Source organism: Mesocricetus auratus, unplaced genomic scaffold (genome assembly GCF_017639785.1).
Source record: "Mesocricetus auratus isolate SY011 unplaced genomic scaffold, BCM_Maur_2.0 Super-Scaffold_100001, whole genome shotgun sequence".
NCBI lineage: Eukaryota > Metazoa > Chordata > Mammalia > Rodentia > Cricetidae > Mesocricetus > Mesocricetus auratus.
This window is the reverse complement of record NW_024429187.1, coordinates 12,139,420-12,164,783: the sequence shown is the minus strand read 5'-3', so window position 1 is coordinate 12,164,783 and position 25,364 is coordinate 12,139,420. Positions and strand designations below refer to the sequence as shown.

Genomic DNA, 25,364 nt, shown 5'->3' with positions numbered 1-25,364 from the left:
CTTAAATTACTGGATTGGGGATGATTTTCAGTTATGAGCAGCTTGTTCATATCATTATTATGAGCTTGAAGTCTCCTAAACTGACTGTGATATTGTAGGAAAATATATTTTTTATTCAAAATCTTCTCTGTAAGTCCCGAGTCTTGGCCCCACCACCCTTCTCCTTTCCCTCAGTTATAAGTGTCCCATCAAGCCATGCAGTATGCAGTGTCACCCAGTTACATACATGCACACACATACAAGCACATGCACACACATACACACATAAACACACATGCACATAGATGCACATACATACACTCTTGCACATACACACCTATGCACACATACACACTGGATCTGTTGAAATGGTTCAGCAGCTAAGGGCACTTACTGATCCACCAGAGGACACAGGTTTGATTCCTAGCACCCACACGGTGGCTCATAACTATCTGTAACCACAGTTCCAGGGGCTCCCGTAGGCATTCACACATAAAACAAAAGTAAATGAATCTTAAATCACACGCTTACTTAACAAGCAGAACTTCTATAAAGTCTGTATAAAGTAGCTATGAAAAGAGTAAATTTTGTGGCCAGAAATTAATATGATTTATTTAATCACATACCTTTAGATGTTTTCAGTACTTATTTTATCTCACTTACATTTTACATGTATCAAGATACAGCAATGTGTGCTTTATCGTGTTGTAAGTCACAATGTGAATTCTTTTAAGACATGCCTGTTTTCATATCCACTCCTGAACCTACAATGTGGAGGTGGCATTAATTCTACAAAGTTCATTTAAGGAGACACAGTCCTTCCAACTCTTTGAGACAGAGTCTCACTGTGTATCCCTGTCTGACCTGGATCACTGTCTGCAGACCTGGCAGGCCTCAAACTCACAGAGACCATCTGACCCCACCCCCGAGGGCTGGTACAGGGCCTCACCGTAGAAACAGAGTATCTTAATCTAGAGTCTGAAACCTCCTTTAGTGAAGTTCTGGACCACTACCTGTGGTGTGTGTGTGTGTGTGTGTGTGTGTGTGTTTTACAGGTCAGAAATTTTATGACTATGTGGAGAAAAAATGTCCCCATCAGATTCACACTGAATGGTGACATCTTACTGTTTGAGTGTGGTCTGAAGAGTATGAAAGGTCCAAGACCATCCTTGAAGGTTTCCAAATTCTAAGACATGGCTACACTATACCATGTGACGTAGCTGTCTCCCACTAGGTTTCCAAAATGGAAAATGATGCTTAAATTCTTCTGTAATTGAATACATAGTTGGTGTTTTGTTTATCCTGAGGTAAAATTATACTCACTGAAATCTTAGCCCCGTAACTAATATTTAAGAAGTATGATCTCTGTGGCTCATAGCACTGAAACCTCTGAAAACCTGGTCTTTGGCCTGGAAAGCAACATGCCTATGCAAAAGGATGGTTTCTCAGTGTCCAGATAGATGGGGTTTCTGAAGCCCTGTATCTCATCCCTGAGTTTGACAGGAAAGAATAAGCCTTTCTTGCATGTAATTCCATTGGATCTGATTGGAATTACGCCACCTCCCTTGAGAGTCATAGGACATAAAAATGTGCTGTTTGTCATCATCAGCAGTTATTCTCACAGCCATGTGCCCAGCAGCTGAAGAAATGCTCTTACAATTTTGTTTTCCTGGGGATATATATGAGACATTTTTGTCTATATACAGACGACAATATAAAAGTTAATTTTTAAAGTTGTATACTATTAAGAAATAACAGAAAAATTGTGAACACTTAACTAGATACAAATCTACTTTCCTTCAGATTATTTGCTACTCACAAACTATCTGATAATAACATGTTCTCATAAAAATCACAAGTTTGGTGTGTTTGGTTGCAGTTCTGATGCAATACTTCACGAAATGTACTTTCTGTACTCAGTTACCACTGGGGTCCTGTACTTCAGTCGCCCTCTAAGAACCAAGGGACCTGATCTTTCTCCCAGTCTGCTTCACAGTTTGAGCTTTGCTGTCATACAGTTTTGATGACTTTTGTGGAAATGTCATAAATAGGGGGGAAGCAATTGGGGGCAGAAATAGAATAGATGAAATGTTGCAAAAAATAAAGTTTCTCTTGTGGTATTTTATTTCTAGTAGCACTTAAAATAACATGAGTGGAGATACTGTTGTGAAGTGTGTTTTAAAAAGCATTGTGATAGAGACAGGAATGTTCATAAATAGGTGTAGATTTATGGGTTTTTTTTTTGTACTTCACTATGCAAGTCTTTGGAGGATCAAAGTTTCATTTTAAGTCGGCAGGAGCCGAGTACTTAGGTCAGCCCTGTGTGTATACAGGGCAAGACAAGAATTTTGGGTCAAATGGTGGAATGTTTTGGTGCCAGTTCCCATATAGAAGGCGCTACCACTTATCTAAAAAAAAATAATGGTTCCCATCCAACTTTGAGAAAACAGCTGAATAATTCTGTTGTTTTCCATTAGAATCCCCGGATTTGCAACAAATGAGAATTCTGATCTGTTACATCCAGGAGGATGATTTAAGCACTTGGGATTGCATTAATAAAGAGAGATCTAAGCAAAGGCTGGCGACAGGGTCCAGTGTTTAAGAGCATTAGCTGTTCTTGCACTAAAAATGGATTCAATTCCCAGCACCCACATGAAGGCTCACAACCGTGGGTAACTCTGCCCAGGGGATCTGATGCCCTTTTCTGACCTCTACAGACCCCAGGCACACACATGGTACACAGACATTCTTGTAGGCAGCACACCCATATAAATACAATAAGATATTGAAAAATAAAGAAAGACAAGCAAGTAGACATGGATTTAGCCCCTTCAGGTGAAGTAGATAGCTGCATTTACTTTGTCAATCTATTTTTTAAGTGGCTGGCCTTAATATGCTCTGAATAAACATTTGCTGGAGTAATGTTGTGTTGAGACAACCCAGTAACAACAATAAGTGAACCACTAGTCACCACTGCGTGTTTTGAGGTTTTACCATATCAATTTTTGAAAAGTTGTATTTACTAGTGCAACCTGATCTTGGAGGAAAGTGTCAATACAGGGATTCTCTCTACGTCAACACTGTGGCTTTTAGCTATTCTAATGTGAACTTTGAGGCCTGTGTTTTAATACATTATTTCCTAGAGTTTGAGGCCATTGAAAATTTGAGTGAACAAAGGGAAGTATGTTATAAAAATGTGCTTTCAAATGTGGCTTAGTCTCAGTTCAAAACCAAAGGTCTACTCAGGGCACACAATTAATAACACGGGACTTATCTAAAATGAGATCGCTTCTAGAGCAGTGTTCTCAACCTGTGGGTCACAAATGCCCATGGGGTCAAAGGACCCTTTCACAGGGGTCACATATCAGACATATCAGACATCCTGCATCTCAGATATTTACATCATGCTTCATAACAGGAGCAAAATGACAGTTATGAAGTAGCAATGGAATGATTTTGTGGTTGTGGGTCACCACAGCATGAGGAACTGTATGTAAGGAGTCATAGCATTAGGAAGGTCGAGAACCACTGCCTTGGTAAGAAAGAATGAACAGGGATGCTTCATTTGAAACAAACTCTTATCAATCTGTTCTAAGCAGGAGACTTTGGGGTTTGCTGGAAGAAACAACGTGTCTCTTCAAAAGCAGTGTGATGAGTGTTTTTCCTAGATGTGTTTTTGAGCACTCCTCACAGGAGATGGCCTATGACACGCTGGGTACCAGACAGGATAAAAGCAGGACTAACAACCGAGCCTTTGTGCAATATAATGGTGAGACACTCAAGAAAACCCACAGTTAAATGCTGGGGGCTGAGTGCTGTTCCATGACATGGGCATAAGGAAGAAAGCTTCTGGAAACAAGACGATGGAGAAGTGACTCATAGAAGATACAACAGTGTCAATGATTGTAGAGGACAACAGGGCAGCCTGTAGAGAAGGTGTTGCCTTCTCTCTGGGTTGTGAAGAATAAAGTATGATTGACAGCAGGATCGCTCTATAACTCTGTAACTCTGTGACTGGATTTAAGAATAAAAACATGATAGAATGTCAAAAAGAGAGAGGTTTTGTGCCTTCCCATGGCATTCTGGGAACTAGCACCTCTCCACGGTCCCCTACCTCATCCCAAGTCTTTCTTCCAGTGTTCCAAGAGTATCAGTTTTTCATGCAATGTGTTGTTTTATTTCATTTTGCTCATTTCCCCCCTTCCTCCACTGTAGAATGATTCTGTCTTCTTCCTTCAACTGTTACCCTGGCACCTGTGGAATATCTACCACAAATTCCACTTCTATAAAAACCACCATTGTGTGTGACCTCACTACACATAGACCGATGCTTTCCAAAGCAGACCAGCTCTGGTAAAATGTCACTGTCCTTGGTACCGTCATGTGATTCTAAGTCCTTTGAGGGTAGGCGTTTGGCAGTCCCATTAAGCACAATACTTGCCTGCTACCCTTGCACTGTCTCTTTATTAAAAAGCAGCGAGTGATGAGAGCCTAGGGGTTTGGATCATTGTAGGAGCATGTCAAGGTAGCATCTGCAAAATGTGATTTTGCTCAGGGGAAAAAAATCGGTATTCTTGAACTCTGGAGAAAGCCTCTGTCCCTAGAAAGATTATGGAATCAAGAGGTAGGATATTTATCTTTCTGGTCTAGGTTTGGCACTCTGGACTTAGGAGTTATGATGACTGTGGTCAGTCAGTGCAAAGAGACTGTATGTCGTGGAGTATGTGTGCCTGACTTAAGAGCCTTTACTGTGATAGGAAGGGAGCATTTATACTTTAGTGACTTTTTCCCTTGGTTCTGATTATGAGATTGGCCTTGGGGAATGTTTTGAGGTTAGGGAAATCATACCATTAAAAGCTGATGGAGGGACTTGGTACATAGACTGCTTGTTTGCTTGGCATACAGCAAGCCCTGGGTTTGATCCCCAACATTGCATAAGAAGAACATGGTGGGCATGCCTGTTACCCCAGCACTCTGGAGGTGGAGGCAGGAGGGTTGGGAATTCAGGGTCACCTTTGGCTACGTTGTAAATATAGCATGGACTACATGAGGACAGAAAGAATAACCCAGGCAAGATTTTTATCAGATGCAGATTAATCCACCAGCTTTCTGTTTTACCATTAGCTTCGTTGATTTACTAGAAATACATATTTAAGTGAGTACCCCCACCAATGAAGACTAACCAAGTAAATGGGCTTCTTATCGGAATTACCAGTTTGGTTACGTTGTTTAAAGTCCAAGATAAGTTTTGGAAGATAAAATTTTGTTGGTTTGTTTTCCTGCTTGTTAATATTTTTGAGACTCTGTTCTTGTACGACAAATGACCCTTTAAGATAGAAAAACAAGTCACCCATTGAAAGATACACATTTCTATGATATATATGCATAGACATATATAGCATTATGTAAATTACCACACTGAATATAATATATTGTATTGCATATAACATTGCACATTGTCACATATTTAATATAATTTTTATAGATGCAACTTCATAGTCTATCTGCATATAAAATACACTGTGTAATATTCCATATTCCACATACTTCTGTAAGAGAAGTTTGATGTGTTTATATTACATCTTATTCTGTAGGAACCCAGGGACAGCTTTATTGTATGTGGCAATCTAGTAGATCGAAACGCTGCTTAAAATAACATGAAATTCTAAGGCTGAAACACTCATTATTTTTTCCTTGATTCAATCTAAGCAGAATGAAAGCAGGAAAAACTTTACAAAGTTTTAGATGATTGTTCAATGCGCGAGTCTGCTTTGGTTGCCAGTGTGAGGACCAGAGTTCAAATCCTTTCTGTGTCCATGTAGCCCCAGCACTGGGAGGGCCCTGGGGTTTGTGGACAGACAGCATCCTGGTTCAGTGAGGGACCTCATCTCAAAAGTAAGATACAGAAATGATTAATGATTACATCTCACTGTCCAACTCTCATCCCAACACCTGTACATTAGCGGTGAGCACACCCATGTGCATATATACAGGCACACAACACACACACACATACAACACACACACACACACACACAGAGACAGAGACAGAGAGACAGAGACAGAGAGACACAGAGAGACAGAGACAAAGAAAGAGAAAGAGTTCTGTAATGATATCATTGAGTTGCTATATAAAATCTTGTATGCTATTCAGACTGGGAAATATATTATTCTCCTAATGGTATGTATGGGCTGTGAGAAATTAAACATGAAGCATTACAGCTGAGTTTCACTACATATTAATTATTTTAATTGACTATTTCTTAAATGAATAACTGATAAATCACTCTTGCTATGCCTCATATCCCATGGCATGCTTACGTAGAACAGACACCTGAGATCATTATTCTCTGAGAACATTCATATGCAGCCAAGATCGTGACAAATAAAAGTCTTACCTAATACCAATTCTTGGCATTTGATTCTTACCTCCAGTATCTTGATAAAAAAATATTTGTCCTCAGCATTTGCCATAAAAACTGCCCTTTGCTGGCATTCTGTGTGAACAGCTGACACTTCACGGAGTCCTTTAATAACACCTGGCTGCTCTTGTCACTGCCATGAAGGAAGAGGGTGTCTTAATGACTCTTCTGAGGTTGTCAATGAGATGAGGGGTTGACACTTGTCAGTCCTAAGTCATTATCAAGTGGCCTATGTATCTCCTGGACCCGCCTTGTTGGACACCAACCTAGAGTGAACCCAAACAACCTTTGGTTTAGCCAGTGAGCGGCATAAAGGTCCGAACCACCCTCCCAGTGCCTGAAATGTCTTCCCAGTCCTAGTGACCCTAGGGGATCTGAATCAGTGTAAAATGACACATTTATTTAGAAATAAAACTAGGTACAGAAAAAAACATAATAATAAGCCTGTTCCTGGAGAGATGGTTCAGTGGGTTCCTTGCAAAGGACCCATGTTTAGTTCCCAGCACGCACATTGGTAGCCTACAACATTCTGCAGCTTCAGCTCCATGGGATTTGGTACCCTTTAGTGGCATTGCCACAGTTACATGTGTCTGTATGCACATGCATACATGCACACATACACACACACACACACACACAGATATACATATAAGAATAAACTAAATATTAAAAAGGAAGCCCAATAAACTAATGGATTTGTGGCACTTTAAGTGTTTAAATATTTCTATATAAACTGTAGGTGTGGTGGATGTGTCTGGAATTTTAGCCACTTTGAATATTTCATAATTTAATAAAATAATTTAATGAATTAACAAAAGAGGATGTCAGATCCCCTGAAGCCAAAAGTTACAAGTTGTCATGAACTGCCATTTGGGGATGCTGGGAATTGAACCCAGTTTCCTGTGCAAGAGCAGCTGGTGCTCTTAACTTCTGAGCCATCCATCTCTCCAGCCCTGATTTTGGATTTTTACTATGTTTATATAATCTTACCCATTTCTGTCCAGTCGATATAAAAATCAACCTACAAAGGTTTGATTTCCAATAATTAACATAGGTAAAAATGGAAGGGAGTGGGAATTTGAGATCACTATGGCATGGCCACACCAGACAGACAATTGTTAATAATAATACTTAAAGAGGTCTAGTGAAAAGTTAAGTTATGAAGTTTGTAATTATTTGTATATTACCAGTTGGGATTCTGCCCCTTGCACTCAGATTGGGTAAAGTTCCGTGTGGAAAAAGACAAGGAGACAATAGGATCAGTAAGCATCTTAGGGTACTGGTATCTCAGCTCTGTAGTCCTAAAATTCCTTGGGAAGAAATAGGAGACTAAAGAGAGAGAAAAAGAAGTAAGTATGTTATGGTCGAATGAAGAATGCCTTCCTCTTTCTTTGATAAAATGATAACGTGAAAAATCACATTTGATTTTTTTCTTAGTCGTTTTCAAGTGTGAAAGTCATATGCGCTGCTCAGCTTTTGTCAGTGTGACCCAAGCTGGGGTCATCTGGAAGAGGGAGCCTCAGCTGAGTCAGTGCCTCCATGGACTGACCTGGAGGCAGGTCTGTGGGAGCACTTTCTTGGTCAGTGTGACCCAATCCGGGGTCATCTGGAAGAGGGAGCCTCAGCTGAGTCAGTGCCTCCCTGGACTCACCTGTAGGTAGGTCTGTGGGAGCACTTTCTTGAATACTGGTGCTAGTAATGATGCAATAGTGGGTGCTGCCACCCCTGGGCAGGGTATCCCAGTGGGTTTAAGAAAAATGCTGAGCAAGCCACGGAAAGAAAGCCAGTGATGAGTGCTCCCCCATGGCCTCTGCTTCCTTTCCCACCCCCAGGTCCTGCTTTAATTTCTGCCATTTACCCTCAGTGATGGACTGGAAGGTTTGATAGTTACTTTATTACTGCAGCAGAAAGCAAAAAGCAAAAAAGAAGGCAGCGTGCAACTATGTAAAAGAGCATGTTGTCAAAAATAGACCTAACTGAAGCTATGGTCTGAGATATATTTCAGTTTTAGTTGTCTTTGCACAAAATGATCCTGGGGTCTCTGATGATGGTTCCGTGAGTCCATCTACAGCCGCAGATTTGGGTCATGTTCTTTACCTCATCCAGTTAATTTCTTTACCTGCTTGTGGGATTGTCTGCCTATGATACAGACCAATCAAGGCCTCCATGGTTCTGCTGCTCAGCCCACAGCTGGTAAATGGGATTTTAGTTCTCAGTTGAGTCATGGTAGCTGCCGTACCAAATGTTTGCTTGAGTTTACCTGTTTTCATTCATTTCCTCAGTTAACAAAGATGAACCAGTAGCTTATTAAAAGTTATATTCCACAGTAGACTCCTAAAACTTTCCCCTGGAGATTTGGAATCTTATTTTCCTCTACTGTGGAGGAAGTTTAGGTTGCTATGATTTCAAACATGCTGACCCAAATCAGCTTAGGCAAACAAAGAGCTGATTTGGGTTCCCCTTGAAGGTTATAGTCCATCACTGAAGGATATCAGGGAAGGAATCCGAGTATGAACTTGAAGAGGAGACCATGGATCAATCATGCTGCTGCCTGACTTACTTGAAGGCTCATGCTTTTCTATACATATATATATTCTCCTAGGACTACTTCCCCAGGGAATGGTGCCATCTACAATGAGCTAAGTCTTTCTGTATCAATGAACAATTGAGAGACTCCCCCATAGCTATGCCTATGAGCCAATCTTATAAAGAAAATTACTCAGTTGAGACTTCTCAGCCAGGTAGTTCTAGACATGTCCAGTTGGCAATCAGTGCTGCTAGGAGAGAAGAAACCTTAATTTCCTCAACAAGTAGTCTAAGTATCATATCAACACTGTGAAATATTTTATGTAATATAGCATAGACAATAATCACAAAAAGTCACTAAATTGAGTCACTGGGTTGCATAACTTTTTGCCAGTGTATGAAACAGCAGGCATGCATTTAACCTCACTCTCTCACGTTTACATGAGCCTTCGTGTGCATATGTGATATAAATATCGAAAGAGGCCGCAGTTCCAGAGTACACGTGAAGTTTGGCTCTTAAACTCTAGGATAAACGTGGGTGTGTAAGTTGAAAGGCACACCAAAGCTTTCAGTGGGCTTCACTAAACTATCTGAGCTTCATGCAATAAATTACTGGTTACTTAATAGCATCCAAGGTGATGGACAGGGCAGGGTGGAGCACATCTCTCTGATCCCAGCACTTGAGAGGGAGAGGCAAGGGGATCAGGATGGCAAACAAACAAAAATCGTCATGGCCCGGAAGATTAAACAAGTGATTTGGAGTATCTATAATGAGATCTGCAAATGCAAATAGCTGTCTTCCCGGAGTACAAATGTGTTTACTTCAGCTTACATGTCTGTTTATGTTTAGATGCTCATAAAACATTTGTCATTTGGAACTACTCAAAAAGTAAATAAAATCCTGGGGGCTATCATTTTATGTATAAAAGAAATAATTACAAAGTAATAATATTTATGAAAGTTTCATTGTGGTAACCTGATTCAACAATTGGTTGAGTAATGCAAAGGAGATTTTGCTTTTCTCCCTGCTTAATGGTGGATTGGGTAGAAATGTTTTCCTGACCTTGGAAGTTACTCAGTCTTTTATATGTGAATTATTTATTTATCTTGATATATGTTTTACTGCTAAGAATAGAGGTTGGCCAAGCTAAGCTGTTCAATTATATTTTTTTTCTAAACAAGACACTACAAGTGAAACACAAGGTAGAAAATGTTGTGCCTTCCATGTTTATGCCAAACCCATAACTCTAAGAATGCACACCATAAACAAACAGGTCAAAGCCCATCTTACAGTTAAGTGCCGTAGAATCTTCGTTTAGTCAAGTAAACAATAATTAGTAGAAAGTTGGAGTGTTCTGTAAGTTCCCTGTTCTTCATGGATAACGGGACTTGCTTTGTGGTTTCAGCAGCAGGGAATAATTAAAACGGGCCAAATTGTGAGATATAATATAATGGACCAAAATTATTATGCAATTCCCAGCATAAGGATAATGCATGTGAGCTCCTATTAAATATACCAATAGTCTGTCTCACGGTCGAGGAGAGTCTTAAAGGGCAAATACGAATGACATTTCTGTCAATCTGGAACTGTCCACCTGTCATACGTCCTTGGGGCCCTGCACTTCTTGTCTTTCAGACATGTGCACTGCCTTGGAGGAAATATCGAAAGTTGCAGTGCGTCTTTAGCCTTCATAAACAATCGAGGCACCGTCAGCATGAACCCGTGATAGCTCTTAGTGTCGAAGGCTCAGACGTGTGGCATTTCACCGTGTCGTATCACCCAGCCCCTCAGATTCATCAGCACTGTCACCCGTGCTCCTGGTCCACACCCTCACTCTTCTGCTTATGTGTTCCAGATCTCCCACTCCAGCTTTAGGGATGCACTCTGCCTCATCCTCCAGCCTTCTGAGTACACAGTCAAGGGCAGCAACTGCCTTTAACTCCCCAAAGCTTTTCTGGAAACAAGAGTTGATGATCCTGCCCCAAGGTTGTCGCTGAAGCCCTAGAGTTCACACAGAGGACAGACAGGCATGTGCCAGGTAGTGGGGAGAGGAGCACACGGGACATTTACAGTCACACAGTCAGTAGCATTAATAGTCTACCTGGCTGTTAGGATACTCGGCTTAACTGGTGGAGAAGGTACAGATTCTTATCCCAGAACTCCTCCACTCCACCCCTGCACCAGGCCGATCTTGTGTGCACACAACTGTTTCTAATCTTATTAGTATATAATCCCAGCCAAATTTCAAAGAATTTAGTCATACTACATATTTTAAACTGTGTACCCTTTCATCGAGGAAGCTTTTTGAAACCCAGTGTTAACGTTTTCTAATTGCCTCTTTTGTAAGCCATTAGCTGCCAGCCTTTAGAGTACACTAGAATTACTGGAAAATATTCATCCAAACACCCATTGTTGGACCCCACATCCAAGCATCTGCAACAGTTTGCCCTACAACTAGTTCTCAGGTTCTCCAGGTAGTGCTAGTCCATGAACAGCTCTTTCAGAACCAATGGAATAGACACACACATTATTTCAGGGGTCCTGCCTACCGAGGCATCGTGTAGGCTCTGTCTGAACAGCTCAACTGGGTGTTTCACATTAAGCAGTGTTTCCAGTTAAATAGACCTCTATACGTTTTTAGGTGTAAAAATAAGTTTCTCTCTAAGTCATATACCCTATTAGGAAGGGAACTACCTTATTTGACCGCTTTCCAAGAGTCTATTAATGGGTAGAAATTCATATAATAGCTATTAACTTATTCTATATCTCTAATGCAACCTGATGGCCAATTTGAATTACCTCATTGGTAATTCACTACAAAATGTGCTTTTCTTTGCAATGCAAATCAGAGCATATGTGAGAATACTTTTGTCTAGTTTGTTCACAGGTTTCCTAAGTGCACAGAATCTATAACCTTATCATGAGCACCTTTCAGAGCACAAGCTTGCACTAACTTCCTTCTTGTCTTGTGCCATCATGATTTTCCTTATGAAGTGATTTGTTTCAATAGGGTGCGCGCACACACACACACACACACACTACACGTGGTCAAAGTTCTACAGACCCTGAAAATCTATAAGTTCCAGTTATGTGTGAAGCTTTTGCCTTTTAGTTTGTTTTTTAAGGTGTATAAATGACTAATTGTAGTGAGAAATGGTTCTAGAATTTGCTCATATGTAAGCATGTGTGTATATTTGTATGTTTATATATGTATGTATATAGTGAAGAATTAAGTTTTTGTAGAGATTAGCATATGCCTCCCTGCTATCTGTTTACCTTATTTGATAAAGATAGCTTCACTTTAAAGCAAAGTTTCTGCTATTGATAAATATCACATATGCTCTCAACTCATGAAATAATATTTAAAGGGTAACTGAAACTTCATTTTACAGTAAAATTTAAATAGTACTGAATATGATATAAACAATTGTCCAAATGTTCCAATTCTAGAACATATCAAAGGAATAAAATAGTTTGTAGTGAGCAATGTAGTGTTGTTTTTCTGATTCTCACAATGCAATAGAAATCCAGCAGAATTGTATCCACAAATGTGACGTAATTGATAACCTGGGAGCTAACAGAGAAGGGTATAAAATTGAGATACACTCTTCAAGCATAGAATAATTAAGTCACTAATTACTGAACTGGTCTAATGCACATGTTCATACCAAGGAATATTTTGAGTATTCTTCTTGATTTTATGTTATAAATGTAGTGATGTTTACTCGGGTGTTTTTCGTGATGTCTCTGGTCAGCCTTTCCTTGTCACAGCTCATGTTCTAATGACCCTTGCAGGATGAAGTGGCCCAGCCACTGAACCTATCAGCTAAACCCAAGACCTCGGATGGCAAATCACCCACATCACCCACGTCTCCCCACATGCCGGCTCTGAGAATAAACAGTGGGGCGGGCCCCCTCAAAGCCTCTGCCCCAGCAGCATTAGCTAGTCCTTCAGCAAGAGTTAGCACAATAGGTAAGTCCTGTTTCTCTTGTTCTTGTTCACTTTCGGTTTATGGCAATTGAATGGAATCATCTAAGATGGAGTGCCTACACATAGGTTGCACATGGCTTGAGAAAATGAGGGAGATGTAATCTGAGTTACTATCATACGGTCTGTTTTAAACATGTAAGTGAAAGTTTTAATCAGCCAAATTTCTATGCACTTGACAATCTAAAAGTGCTAGTTATGTGTGAAACTTTGCCTTTTAATTTATTTTTTTTTAAAAAAGAGACATAAATGAATTGTAGTGAAAAAATGGTTCCAGAATCTTGCTTCTAAGTGACTTTTCTTTCCTACCACTGAGACTTTTTTCTCACTTTTGTGATGTATGCAGATATATGATGAGGTATGCATTCTGTTTGGGTCAACTTTCAGCCATGAAATATGAAGTTTGCTCTGTTCTACTCTGAAAATTCTGATTGCACATAGACGGGGTCTTCGGTTTCCTCTAACTATAATTTATGATAAGTCAACCAATGCTATTATTTTTATTTTTCATGCATGAATTAAAATTTACTCAATTCAGCACACACTCATTGATATGTTTATTACTTCTGTCTGTAGGAAACCTCTAGCACAGATTAGTCCCTATGCAGAACAGGATTACTTAGGGAGAGGTTACAATCTAGCTCTTAAATACTGAAGGCTACTCCAGAGCACACCTGTAATCCTATAGTCACAGAGGAGAGAGCTATGTTCTACTGGGAAGAATCACAACAGACTAAGTTACAAACAGCACTACTCAAACTAAACTTTGAAGAACTGATACATTCGTAGGCTTCCTAGGCTGTAAAAAAGAGGAAGAACTCAGGAAAATAAGCACCTATGACATGCAAGGACTTGACTAGAAAGCTGTGTAACATGGCAGAACGTGGTGGAAGAAAAGATGGAAATATGTGGATGAGAATGGGGTGGAACACTCTCCTCTGAGGTTTCGGCCCTTTTCCTTCACAGAGCAGTGTCATCAGAACTTTAAGTATTAACGAGTGAACAATATTGTTTAGCAGCAGCACCATTGCCATGTGTGGTAAGAGTACGTTCCATGAGGTGGAAATAAGAGAGTGGGTTCTGGAGGAATGGAGGCATATTAAAGAAGATCTAACAAAGTCCTCTGCCCCAGAGTGCAGAGGAGCCTAGGAGTTTCAATTACCCATGAACAAGAAGATCAGAATTGGAAGGAGGACATGAAAAGGAACGTTAGTATGTGTTAAGTTCCAAGAACAAGGCAGCATTTAGTTAGAGGTGCTCAGGAGGAAAATGCAGCTATTTGATATGTAAAATCAAAGCTGGGATGTTGGATATAGAGATTAATACTCGACTTGAGCATTTCACCAGAAACGAGTGTGTCTGGTAAGAAGAACCGTGATTGTATTAGCTAATGGTTGTATAGACTACCAACCCCAAAACTGCCTATTTCCTGTACATTTTCTCAGTTAATAAGGAGAAACTCAGCTAACTATTGCTGTCTTAGGTTACTCCAAACAATTATAAGTGAAGATGCTAGCGAGAACATCAGGACCTAACTACAGTTAGACAACTCATTTGCCTCCCTGGTAGTTAGAAACCTCAGTTCTTGATCGCACAGACTTTCCCATAGCTCCTTATCACATGGCAGGAAAACTCCCCAGTGAGTGAACCCCAAAAAGAGAGCAGAGAAAGCCATGGTGTTTATGAATGGCCAGCCAAATCACCACTTGAGAGAGAGAGAGAGAGAGAAAGAGAGAGTTAACCTCCAACTTTTGAAGAGAAAAATTTCAAAGGTTATTTGAACATATCTTAAATCTACCACATACTTTTCTAGGTAGAAAACTGCTGAATAAGACTGTCCAATACTAATGAATAATAAATGTCATGTATATGTGGGGGATGCCTTCAGTTGGCACAGTAACTATTAGAAGCACAAGGAAATCACACTGAAAAAGAAAGCCTACATATGTAAGCATTGTGAGAAAGAAAGCCTTCAGTCAGTGAGTGGAGCTCCTGGTACAAACATGAAAAATCTCACACCAAAAAGAAATCCTGTTTATGGGAGCAGTTTGGGATGGGTTTCATTTCTTCCAGGCACCTGTGAGCTCATAACAGAACTTACAGTGCAGAGAAACCCTGTAAGTCAACACAGTCACCCCACAGACAAATGCAACAATAGAGCCATATAAGGTTGGCCCTAGAAAAGCTTTCACAGAGAGGTTATTTTATGGTGGCACATTCTACAGAAGAGCAGAGGAACATGATGCAGAAAAGCCTTAGTCTTTAGCTGGAGTTCACAGATAGATAGACCTCTGAGACCCAAGTGGAGTGATTTCACCAGACTTCCAGTTGCAGCAGCTTGGAGAATGAATAGGACAGTCCAGTGAATGGTAGAGTTGGCAATGTGGACTCATCTTGTAAATGTGATTTGAGAAGTGACAGGGTGAGTTGAGTAGGCATAGGATTTAAAATGAAGATGTAGAGGTAGGTAGGTAGTCAAGAGGCAGGCAGGCAGGCAGACAGACAGACAGGCAGGCAGGCAGACAGACAGACATTCCTCTCCAAAGAGGAAGAGGAGAAAAGTGGAGAGATACACAGCCTTGAGAGGGAGGTGGAGTTCTTCCTGCAAAGAGGAAGGATTGCTAGAACAACTTGACTTAGGAAAAAGATAGACTAGGTCTTTGGTTTGAGACAGCAGGAAGCAGAAAGTTAGTCCAGGTTCAGAGAAATTGAAGACTAGACAGAGAAAAGAGGTATTTCCAAATGCTTTAATTTTACATAGCAGAACTTAAGATGATTGGTTAGCAGTGACTCAGCAAAGGGCAGGGGGCATTCAGATGAGAACCACTGAAAACGGAAGCTTGGAATCTGCATGTATGTCTCACCACATTGGTCTAATACTAACTCACTCTGCTAAGTGTCCTAAAAGACATGAGATTAGATTTGTTTCTGTGTGAAAGAAAATGTTTGATTTGTCAAAAAGGATTCACTTCCTTTTAGAAATGGAGTTCGTAAAAGTCACAATGTTGACATATGGCCTACTTTTAAAATATTACTTAAACTTTGCTTTCTAATAGAATGATTATATATATGTATATATATAATTTTATAAATAATCATATATGTATGTGTGTAGATAGTTTTACATCAACGTCCCCAAAGACTAAGTATAACCAAGTATTTTATAAAGGCAAGAATATGTTTAGTGATACTTATCATATGGATTTCTCTATTACAGTAATAAAACATCTCCTTCCCTCATCCTGGTCCTTTCACCATATCTACAGCCCTCATATTTTCCAAGGGTTTGAGGCCACTACAATTTACTTTTCTCTTTTCAACAAATGTAGATGTTGAAAGCTGAAACTATAATGAGAAATAATGTAGTTGGATAAAAGCCGGAAGGATTAATGGTGTTGTAAAGGTCACCCTGAAAGAAAAATTAATGTGTTAGGCCATTAATAAACCATGGAAAACTGTGGACCAAAAGATAACTTTGAGTTATCATTAATGATGCTCAGCTCTTTGCTATATATCTATTAGTTACACATACAGTAAGTGACTTTTTGAGGCTGGTGGCCAATATACTCTAATGAGTATGCTCTACAAGAATAATTTTGATAGGTGGACACATGATAAGCATCTGCAAAGAAAATAGAGCTTTAGCACAAACAGTCAAAAGAACAGTGGATAATTTAAGACTTTTGGGGCAGATGTCACTATCCCTGCAAAGGCACTTTCTACCTATGTTTGACGTGTGCTTATGTAAACATTCCTCAAAGTATTTCTTACCCATTTCCTCACTGTGTTTATTCTAAAAAATAGGCCATTAGGCAGAGCAGACACCCATGTGCTCTAGTCCAGCATTCCTATTTTGTAGGGAGCTGAGGCAGATACTTGCCTCTGCAGGCATCTGCAATAAGTTCTTTGGGAGCATAGATATCAGTATAGCTCTGATTTTTACTTGCTTCAGTGACAAGAAGCCAACCCATGGCCTTCCATATACCAAGCACATGCTTTATGAATGAGGTTCACTCCTAGGTCCCTTTATTTGTGTGGTAATTGCCTTAGTTAGGGTTTCTATTGCTGTGAAGAGACACAGTGACCACAAAAACTCTTATATAGAAAAACATTTAGTTGAGGTGGCTTACAGTTAAGAGGTTTAGTCCAATATCATCGTGGAGGGTCATGGCAGAGTGCAGGGAGACATGGTGCTAGAGGAACTTGACTCACAGGCAAGAGGAAGTGGTCTGTCTCCCCAGGTGTAGCTTGAGCATATGAGACCTGGAAGCCCGCCTCCACAGTGACACACTTCCTCCAACAAGGCCACACCTCCCAATAGCGCCATTCCCTTTGGCAACCATTTTTTTTTCAAACCACCACAGTAACCTAGTAGTTTATTTGTCTATACTCAACTCCTTAGGGCAGCAGTCCCTGAGTTGGCTTTCTTTCTGGTTACAGTTGCCTCTCTGGCTAGATAATCTATCTTACTGGTTTAACTTTATCTTTCCTCTCACCCATGTAAGGGAGAGTTAAATACCTTCTGTGTAGGCTAATGCAACAGCCGAGCATGTAAGGGCGCTTGCTGCTAAGCCTAAAATCCTGAGTCTGAATTCTAGGATGTACAATGTAGAATGACTGACCTGACTCATACAAATTGCCATCTGCCCTCTACACCCACATCCAGGTACTCACGCAAATATACACATATGCACACCTAGACACATATATTCACACATAGACATAATCACAGACACACACACACACACTTACACACACATACACAAAAGAGAGAGGAAGGAAGGAAGGAAGGCAAAACATTTACAAAACACCTTCTCTATGGCATACATTTTCAAACCATAGTAAGTAAGCAAAGCAGCTTCCAACCTACTATAACTTGGTTTTATGCTAGAACTGAGGCTTCTGACATAGTATAACTTGATTTCATGTTAGAACATGTTACTTTCACTGGTAAAATTCCTCAGGGGCCCATGAACACTAAAACTGAACTTACCTTGTCCTTCATAGGCACAGACTGACCTAAACAAAGAAAAAGGTGTTATGTTCAAGTTCATTAATTGCATTAGCAACATAGCCCAGGCTGGCCTCAGACCCTGGATCATCACCTCCCTTCTGGGATTACAGCTGTGAACTACTATGCCAGGACATAACTTTACATTTTTAATGGGAAAAAACTTACACAAAGGATATGATGAGATCAACTGGGTGTTGGAATCAGTGACTAAGTGAGGACATTATAATTCACAGGAAGACACTGCTTCATCAGGAAATGAATAGTGTCAGTCTGCCACATCCTGAAATAATTTACATTTGCATGGCACTTCAGAGTTTACAAATTGTTGTCATGTTTATGACTTAATTCTGAGGTTTCTGAGATGAAGAAATGGATATTGTGTATTTAGGGTGCTGATATTTAATAATGATCTAGAAGACAGAAAATTTTTGTGGAAAATCTTATGAAACTCCAACTTTTATTTGTAACTAGCATGTTTTGTGGAGTTGGTGAGATGGCTCAGTGGGTAGAAAAGATGAGTCCGAAGACCTGAGTTCAATTTCTGGGACCCATACGGTGGCAGAAGAGAACTGACTCCTCTAAGTTATCTTTATACCTCACCCGTGCACCATGGTACTCAAACGTGTGTGTATGTACAGTGCATGCAGTCACATATGCTCACACACTCTCACACACAATCACACACACACACTAAACAGACGTAACATTGGTAAAAATGTTCTGACCAAATGTATACATAATGAGTAAGAATTTGTCTTGTCTTGGTGTTGTCTGCTAGTTCCATGAACTTCTGACAGTTCTGTGCCACGCACTGGAGCTTTCCATTGAAACGAGCTTGGAATTGTACCAAGACAGATGCTCACAGAAATGTGTGCTTATTCCTTCAAAGTAGAACGAAAAGTAACACTACACACGCATGCACTGGGGGAGATGCTTGGTGGTGAAGGGCATTTGCTGCACTTGCAGAGGACCAGGTTTCTGTCTCCAGCGCCACATCAGAAGACTCACAAGCCTGCAACTGCAGCTCTAGGAGACCCAATGCCTCCTCTGTCTTTTGAGGGCACCTGCACTCATGCACATGCACGCACACACACACACATACTCATGTACACACGCATACACACACACCACACACACACAAACACCACAACACACACACACTAAAACACATACACATACACACACACACACACAATGAAAAATATGATAAAATATTTTTTAAATGCGCTCACATAGTTCATGAACTGGCAGGCTGAGACAACACACTTAGGAAAATGTAGACCCGTGTGACATGGAAAGCATTTACAAGGCTTCAGAGGAACAGATAAGCAGGCTGCACAGGGCTTGCCTGGAGCAAGTCTGGTCTATGTCAGAGAGGTCTTCACAGACTGAGTAATTCCTGCATAAATGCCCAAACACAACAGAAAGGAGAACGTTTCAGCACGTGGGGAACTTAAGGAGACAGGAACCAGAGAAGTCTTGGGACTAGGGCGACCTCCCTTTTAAACTCATACCGGAACTCGTGACAGATAGACACGAGGCATGGAAGATCAAACATCTGACAAAGCAAACAGGCTTTTAGGTCCTGTTAACACTCTTGGGGCTTATTCCAGAATGATGACTGTGGGGGTGGGGGTGGGCATTAATGACAGGCAAGGCTAAAGGTTGCCATTATTTCCTGGAGAGTCTCAAGTCACATCATATAGCCAAAGGTATGAAGACAGCTGGCTTTCGCTCAGTACTTCCACAGTTACAAACCATGACAGGTCATCATTTCATGAAATGCTACTTTGAGCACCAGGGTACCAAGTGATGGCTTTTTAAGCAAAAGTTTTCAAGCTCAAATACTATGTAAAGACAGATTGGGGACATAACTATGGCTAAAAAACCAGTAAGGAAGGGATTTAACCTACACAAAGGATGGGGTAACTTCAGTGAAGACAGGGACCCACGGGGGTTGGGGAGGCAAATTGAAGAGCTGAGAAATGAATACACCGCGGTGAGACTTGGCTGTCTGTTATGCGGGTTAGATAAAGAATCAAATCTTAGATGACTTTCCAAGTGATGAGACGGACAACTGGGAAGTTTGTAGGCTGTAGAAAGGACAGCCTGAGGGATGAGGGGGGATAATGAACTCTGAGATACACAGGCAGCATTCCCTGCCTCATAGGGCACACAGGTGGAGGAGGAGACTAGGGAGAAGATATCTGAACAGGAGGGGTGACGCTGACCACAGTTGTTGCTTGTATTTGTTCATATAGTATATGGGGTAATCTCTCAAATCACAGAGAAACAAGCAAGAATATAGGTGGTGAGCTAGGGAAATAGACAGTTCAGTCAGTAAAGTGCCTAACCAGTAAGCATGAAGACCCATATTCAATCCTTAGAACCCACTTAACCAGCTTAGCCTTGTAACATGCTCCAGGCCTACGGGGGATCAAGTCTCAAAATTTAAGGTAGATGGCACCTGAAATCACCCCTGAAGTTGAGCACTGGCTTTCAGACACTTGTTCACCCAGGTGTGTGTGTGGGGGGGGGGTTGGTACGGGGAGCCAGCAGGGGAGGACATTAGTTGATCGTGATAAGATGAAGGCGTCTGGACATGGTGAACAACGTCATGCTATGGTTGAACTCTAGAACATATAAACGGCTTTAAGACTTGGCAGAGCAGATAACAGGTGTAGAGTCTAGTGCAGCATTGCTACTGAGACTCAGGGGACTCTAAAGTTAATTTTTTTTAGAGCCAGTGCCTATTTGAGCCTGAACCCACACTCCCCAGAATTGAAGTGGCCTCTGTGGCACGCAGGTTACAGTTAGTCACCTGTGCCATCCTTTACATTCCTCCTGTGTCCATGTTATCTGTCTTGCCACACAGTGCTATCCTGGCAGTCTGTAAAAAGTGCTTTCATTCAACACCACATGCTAAACCGTTTCAAATGTATTTGTGTTCTCGAGAAGCTAAACAGATCATAGAGAGACTAAATAGAGTATAAAAAAACCCACCCATTGCTGGGTTGAGCAGAGACAGGGGTCAAGGGCCAGGACAAGCAGGCTGGTCCTCTCGGGGTCTGCCTAAACAAACACGCCCAGGCTTATCCCAGAGGGGCTGGGTTCCCACCCAGAGTTACAGAATACACTGGGGAATGACATATTCAGAAGACTGTTCAGAGCGCCGAGGACAGTGACAAGGTAAGCAGGTCCATCCTTGGCAACTGTTAGTCACTCTAAACAGCGCCTGGTCTAAACAGTTTCTTCCAGTCCCTATTGTGTGTGTATTTCAAGCCGCATTCCGTAGTTTGGGTCAGTTCCAATGATTGCTTCTAAAAAGCATTACCGCTCTCAAGATCCCTGCTTTGCATGAGCTCACCTGAAGCATGCTCAGGGGCCTGAGAAGATGCCTGGACCAGGCCTTGTCTCTGAGGAGGGAATCCAGGAACCACTGAGGAGCCAGCTTCACTCTGTTGAACCCACATCCATCCTCCATAGAGTTTTTAAGTGGCAAGGAAATATTTGATGTGTTTTGGCAATCAGTGGGTCAGACAGAAGAGCTACGCAATGAGGGTGTGTAATCTGACATGATTAGACAAGGCTCTTTAGTACCAGAACATTCATAAAGACACAAAGAAAGAGTATTAATAACACTTTCACAGCAAGGCAGCTAGCCATTTTATATTTCCTTTCTTTAATCTTAGTGTTTTTCAACAAATCGTGGGATTTAATAGCGTGTTTTGGCAGATTAGAGGATTTATGGCCCAGATGTTTTTTGTTCTAAAAATGGATTAGGGTGTAAAGTTTGCTGGAATTTGTGGAACATGTTGAGGCAAGCCGGTCATTTTCTGTGTGATTAGTGTCTGCCTTCTGTGCCACAGCCTCTCCATCTGTCACAGCTCACCAATGGATCTGCTTAGACTGAGCCTCGAGTCACAGACAAGTCCCTTTTCTGGGCAATTTCATATTACAGATCCATCTTATGCCATTTTATGCCCCAGTTAAAAGAGAGACAGACAGAGAGAGAGAGAGACAGAGACAGAGAGACAGAGACAGAGAGAGAGAGAGGAAAGAGAGAAACAAAATATTACCCATCCTTTAAATATTTGCAAATGTACTGGCTTTTTTCTGTCTCTCTCAATTTTCTTCTAACCTAAAATAATGCACTCTGCCCGAGAATGCACAGCAAATAAATAAATGGCGACATCTCAGTCGCAATCAAGTTAAAAATCACCTCAGCTCCCTCCCTCACTAGTCTTTAAAACTATTGCAGCAGCCTCTCTCTAAGCCTGCATTGGGGAGTTTCAGGCCTGAGCTGGCCATCTGACTGTCTGATTGAGAGTGAGTTAGCAGCAGCATCTGCAGTGTCTTACCAGTGGCAGGGGCTCGGTGACATGCTGTGCTTGACGTCTAGTCTCATGCCTCTTAGGAGTTTAGGTGCGCAGCAAAGCACGCCACCTGTAGTTAATGTCCAAGGCGAGTGGATCTACAGGGGGAGAGTGCTCCTTCCTGCCATCCAATAATGATCCATTCCATCTGTCTGTCTCAGGCCTGATCATACGAGTGGATCTACAGGGGGAGAGTGCTCCTTCCTGCCATCCAATAATGATCCATTCCATCTGTCTGTCTCAGGCCTGATCATACGAGTGGATCTACAGGGGGAGAGTGCTCCTTCCTGCCATCCGATAATGATCCATTCCATCTGTCTGTCTCAGGCCTGATCCATAGGAGCCACAGACTCTGGCCCAACTCTTCCAATATTGTGAGAGGCTTGGTAATCGCTGTCCATCTGTCTGTCTCAGGCCTGCATACCAGCCACAGACTCTGGCCCAAGTCTTCCGATATTGTGAGAGGCTTGGTAATCACTGTGGTGATTACCAGTGTACAGGTCTTATATGGCAGAATGCATGTGACCTCTACACGGGGGTAAAATAGAAATGTATTTTTGAACCTCGGGACGCTAGGTGCTCCACAGTTAAGAGCGTGTATATTCTTGCAGTGGACCCATGTTCGGTTCCCAGTAGGCACGTCACAAACATGTTTGATTCCAGCTCTAGGGAATCTGAGGACGTCTTCTGGCCTCTGTGGGTGCTGTACTCTCACACACGTGGACACACAGAGACACACAGAAGCACACACGTGCACAGTACAAAACAAATTCAGTCTTAAGACACACTCAGGAATTGACTTAAAAACTTAGATTAAAATTTTATTTTAAATTTGTATTCAGAAGTAACTGGATGCGGTGTAAGCATAATTTTTTTTTTTGCTACGGGTATTTGGCAGTGTGTATCACTCATTCCCCAATTGCACGCTCATTCGCTAATTATGGATGAGTTTCCCGAGGACATTAGGTTCCCTCAGATCCTAACCTATCAGGGACGTATGCCCATGGCCAAAGTCAGCCTGTCCTTCTCCCATGCATTTCGTACATGTGTTGTGTCTCATCTCCAGGTTATTTAAACGACCACGATGCTGTCACCAAGGCCATCCAAGAAGCTCGACAGATGAAGGAGCAACTCAGGCGGGAGCAGCAGGCACTGGACGGGAAGGTGGCCGTGGTGAATAGCATAGGTCTCAACAGCTGCCGGACAGAAAAGGTTAGTGCAGGCGGTGGTGGCGGCATCAGTCTCCCCAGGGGCGGAGTCAGTCTCCCCAGTGGCGGAGTCAGTCTCCCCAGGGGCGGTGTCAGTCTCCCCAGGGGCGGAGTCAGTCTCCCCAGGGGCAGAGTCAGTCTCCCCATCAGTGCTGTGAGCACCTGGATGCTCTCTCTCTTCCTCCCATAACCTGTCCCCCTGTCTTCAGAGTGACAGCCCCTCCATGCCCCCCCCATCAGCAAGGCGCTCAGTCCAGCGATGGGAAGTGTCAGAACAGGATTGCATCCCCAGACCTTACTGGGGATGAGCATCGTCCCTTTTTGCTGCCAGTTTATATTAAAACGAAGTGGCATCTGAAATGCCGTGTCGTCTGAGGGAGAATTTTGCCTTCCAGAGATACTTAACTTGTATTTGGGGATCAGCTGGATTTGAAAGCACAGGATCTTCTTTAGTCAGCCTAAGCTTGGATGATGCCCTGGCTCCCGAGCCGGTCATAATGTTGCCACTGTCAAGTATTAGGGACTGTGTAATTGGAAAGTTGGACTTCATCATGACACAAAATGTGTTTTGACCTTCTGTATTCTACCCAAAGCCAGCAGAGCTTCTGAAGTAGCCAGAGACACCATGGCTTCGTGCTTTGTTTTTGTTTTTGTTTTGCGTGTAAGCTTTGTTTTACATAGGGAAAAAAATGTCACTATAGCTTGCTTGGAGTGGTGTGCTTCTTTGGGTGATATCTGGATGAAAATGTTGCATGGTGACTGATACTGTAGGTGAGAGGTAGGAGTATGATCATCTATTTATCAATGGTTTCCAAGCCCATCCCCCTGAGGAGCGTGCAAGTCCCACAGAAACTTCTCTCGATGAGCAGCGTGCCCTGGTGGTAGCTCTCTAGTTTGCCGTGCATTACGCAGAATTAGGTAGCTGAGTGCCCAGGTCATAGCACAGGTGAACTTGAGACCCAACCCTTCCCAGCTGCTGCCCTCCTGGGTCCTCACGTGAGCAAATATCCCGGATGAAGAAACAAGTCCTCCTCTGCGCCCCCTCTCTGGAGGCAGCAGCGTGATCAGGATGTCATCCCACAGGCCTGTGGCTCTCCCGATTCTTGCAGCCCAAGCGAGACACTGGGACTAGAAGGGACAGCAGAAAGAAACCCGGTAGCAGCCCTAAGAAGGAATGATAGCAAGCATAAAGGGATTTATGTTCAAATATTTAAACATTCTTGAAAGGATGCTCCGGCAAGAAACCCTTTCCTCTGCTCCCTGTGTAGAAATGAGTTTAACACTTGGCCAGATGCTAACGTGAAGTGACGGGAGCTATTCCTCGCAAGCATAGCTAAATTGCCGCTATTTGTTAAGCGCTTTGAATTCAGCTGTAGATGCAGCAGTTGGTTGCAGTCCGTGAACATCTGTAACCTCCCCCTTGTTTTTAATCCTCCAAAGCAGAGACGACTCTACCTATCTCCCCCACACCCCCCTCCCTCGTGCTGGCTGGGAATTGTCAAGTGACAACCGACCAAATCCTTTTGGACAGGAAGCCTTCATCCCGAATTCTATATACTTGCAAAATAGGTCTTGTGGTTGGATCAGGGAGCCCATTAAAAGCACTTTGATGGTATGGAAATCCATCTTCATGAAGTTCCCGAAGCCCCTAAGCAGCAAGCTGTTTAGCTGTGGTTACAGATCAGTCATTCACATCGGAGGGCAATAATTGTGCTGACGGCTTGTAAGGCAACAGGAGTACATAAAATAATCCTGGGCCCTCCACCATAGCAATGGGAGTTAATCCTCTCTAACACAGATCAGCTGTTGCTCTCGTGCAAGGCTTCAGTGACTCCACAGCCTTCTGATTA

The 25,364-nt window shown here is 42.0% G+C and overlaps 1 protein-coding gene across 15 annotated transcripts in view; it reads left to right on the top strand.

The window, feature by feature from the left end:
• Positions 1 to 25,364, top strand: part of Sox5 (SRY-box transcription factor 5) — a 936,665-nt gene that overhangs the window by 881,909 nt on the left and 29,392 nt on the right. For all 15 annotated transcript variants that reach the window (XM_040743583.1, XM_040743581.1, XM_040743582.1 and 12 more), the window contains 2 exons: positions 12,724 to 12,901; positions 23,373 to 23,518. In XM_040743583.1, coding sequence (XP_040599517.1) covers positions 12,724 to 12,901; positions 23,373 to 23,518 — 324 coding nt within the window. The remainder of the gene's footprint in view (positions 1 to 12,723; positions 12,902 to 23,372; positions 23,519 to 25,364) is intronic.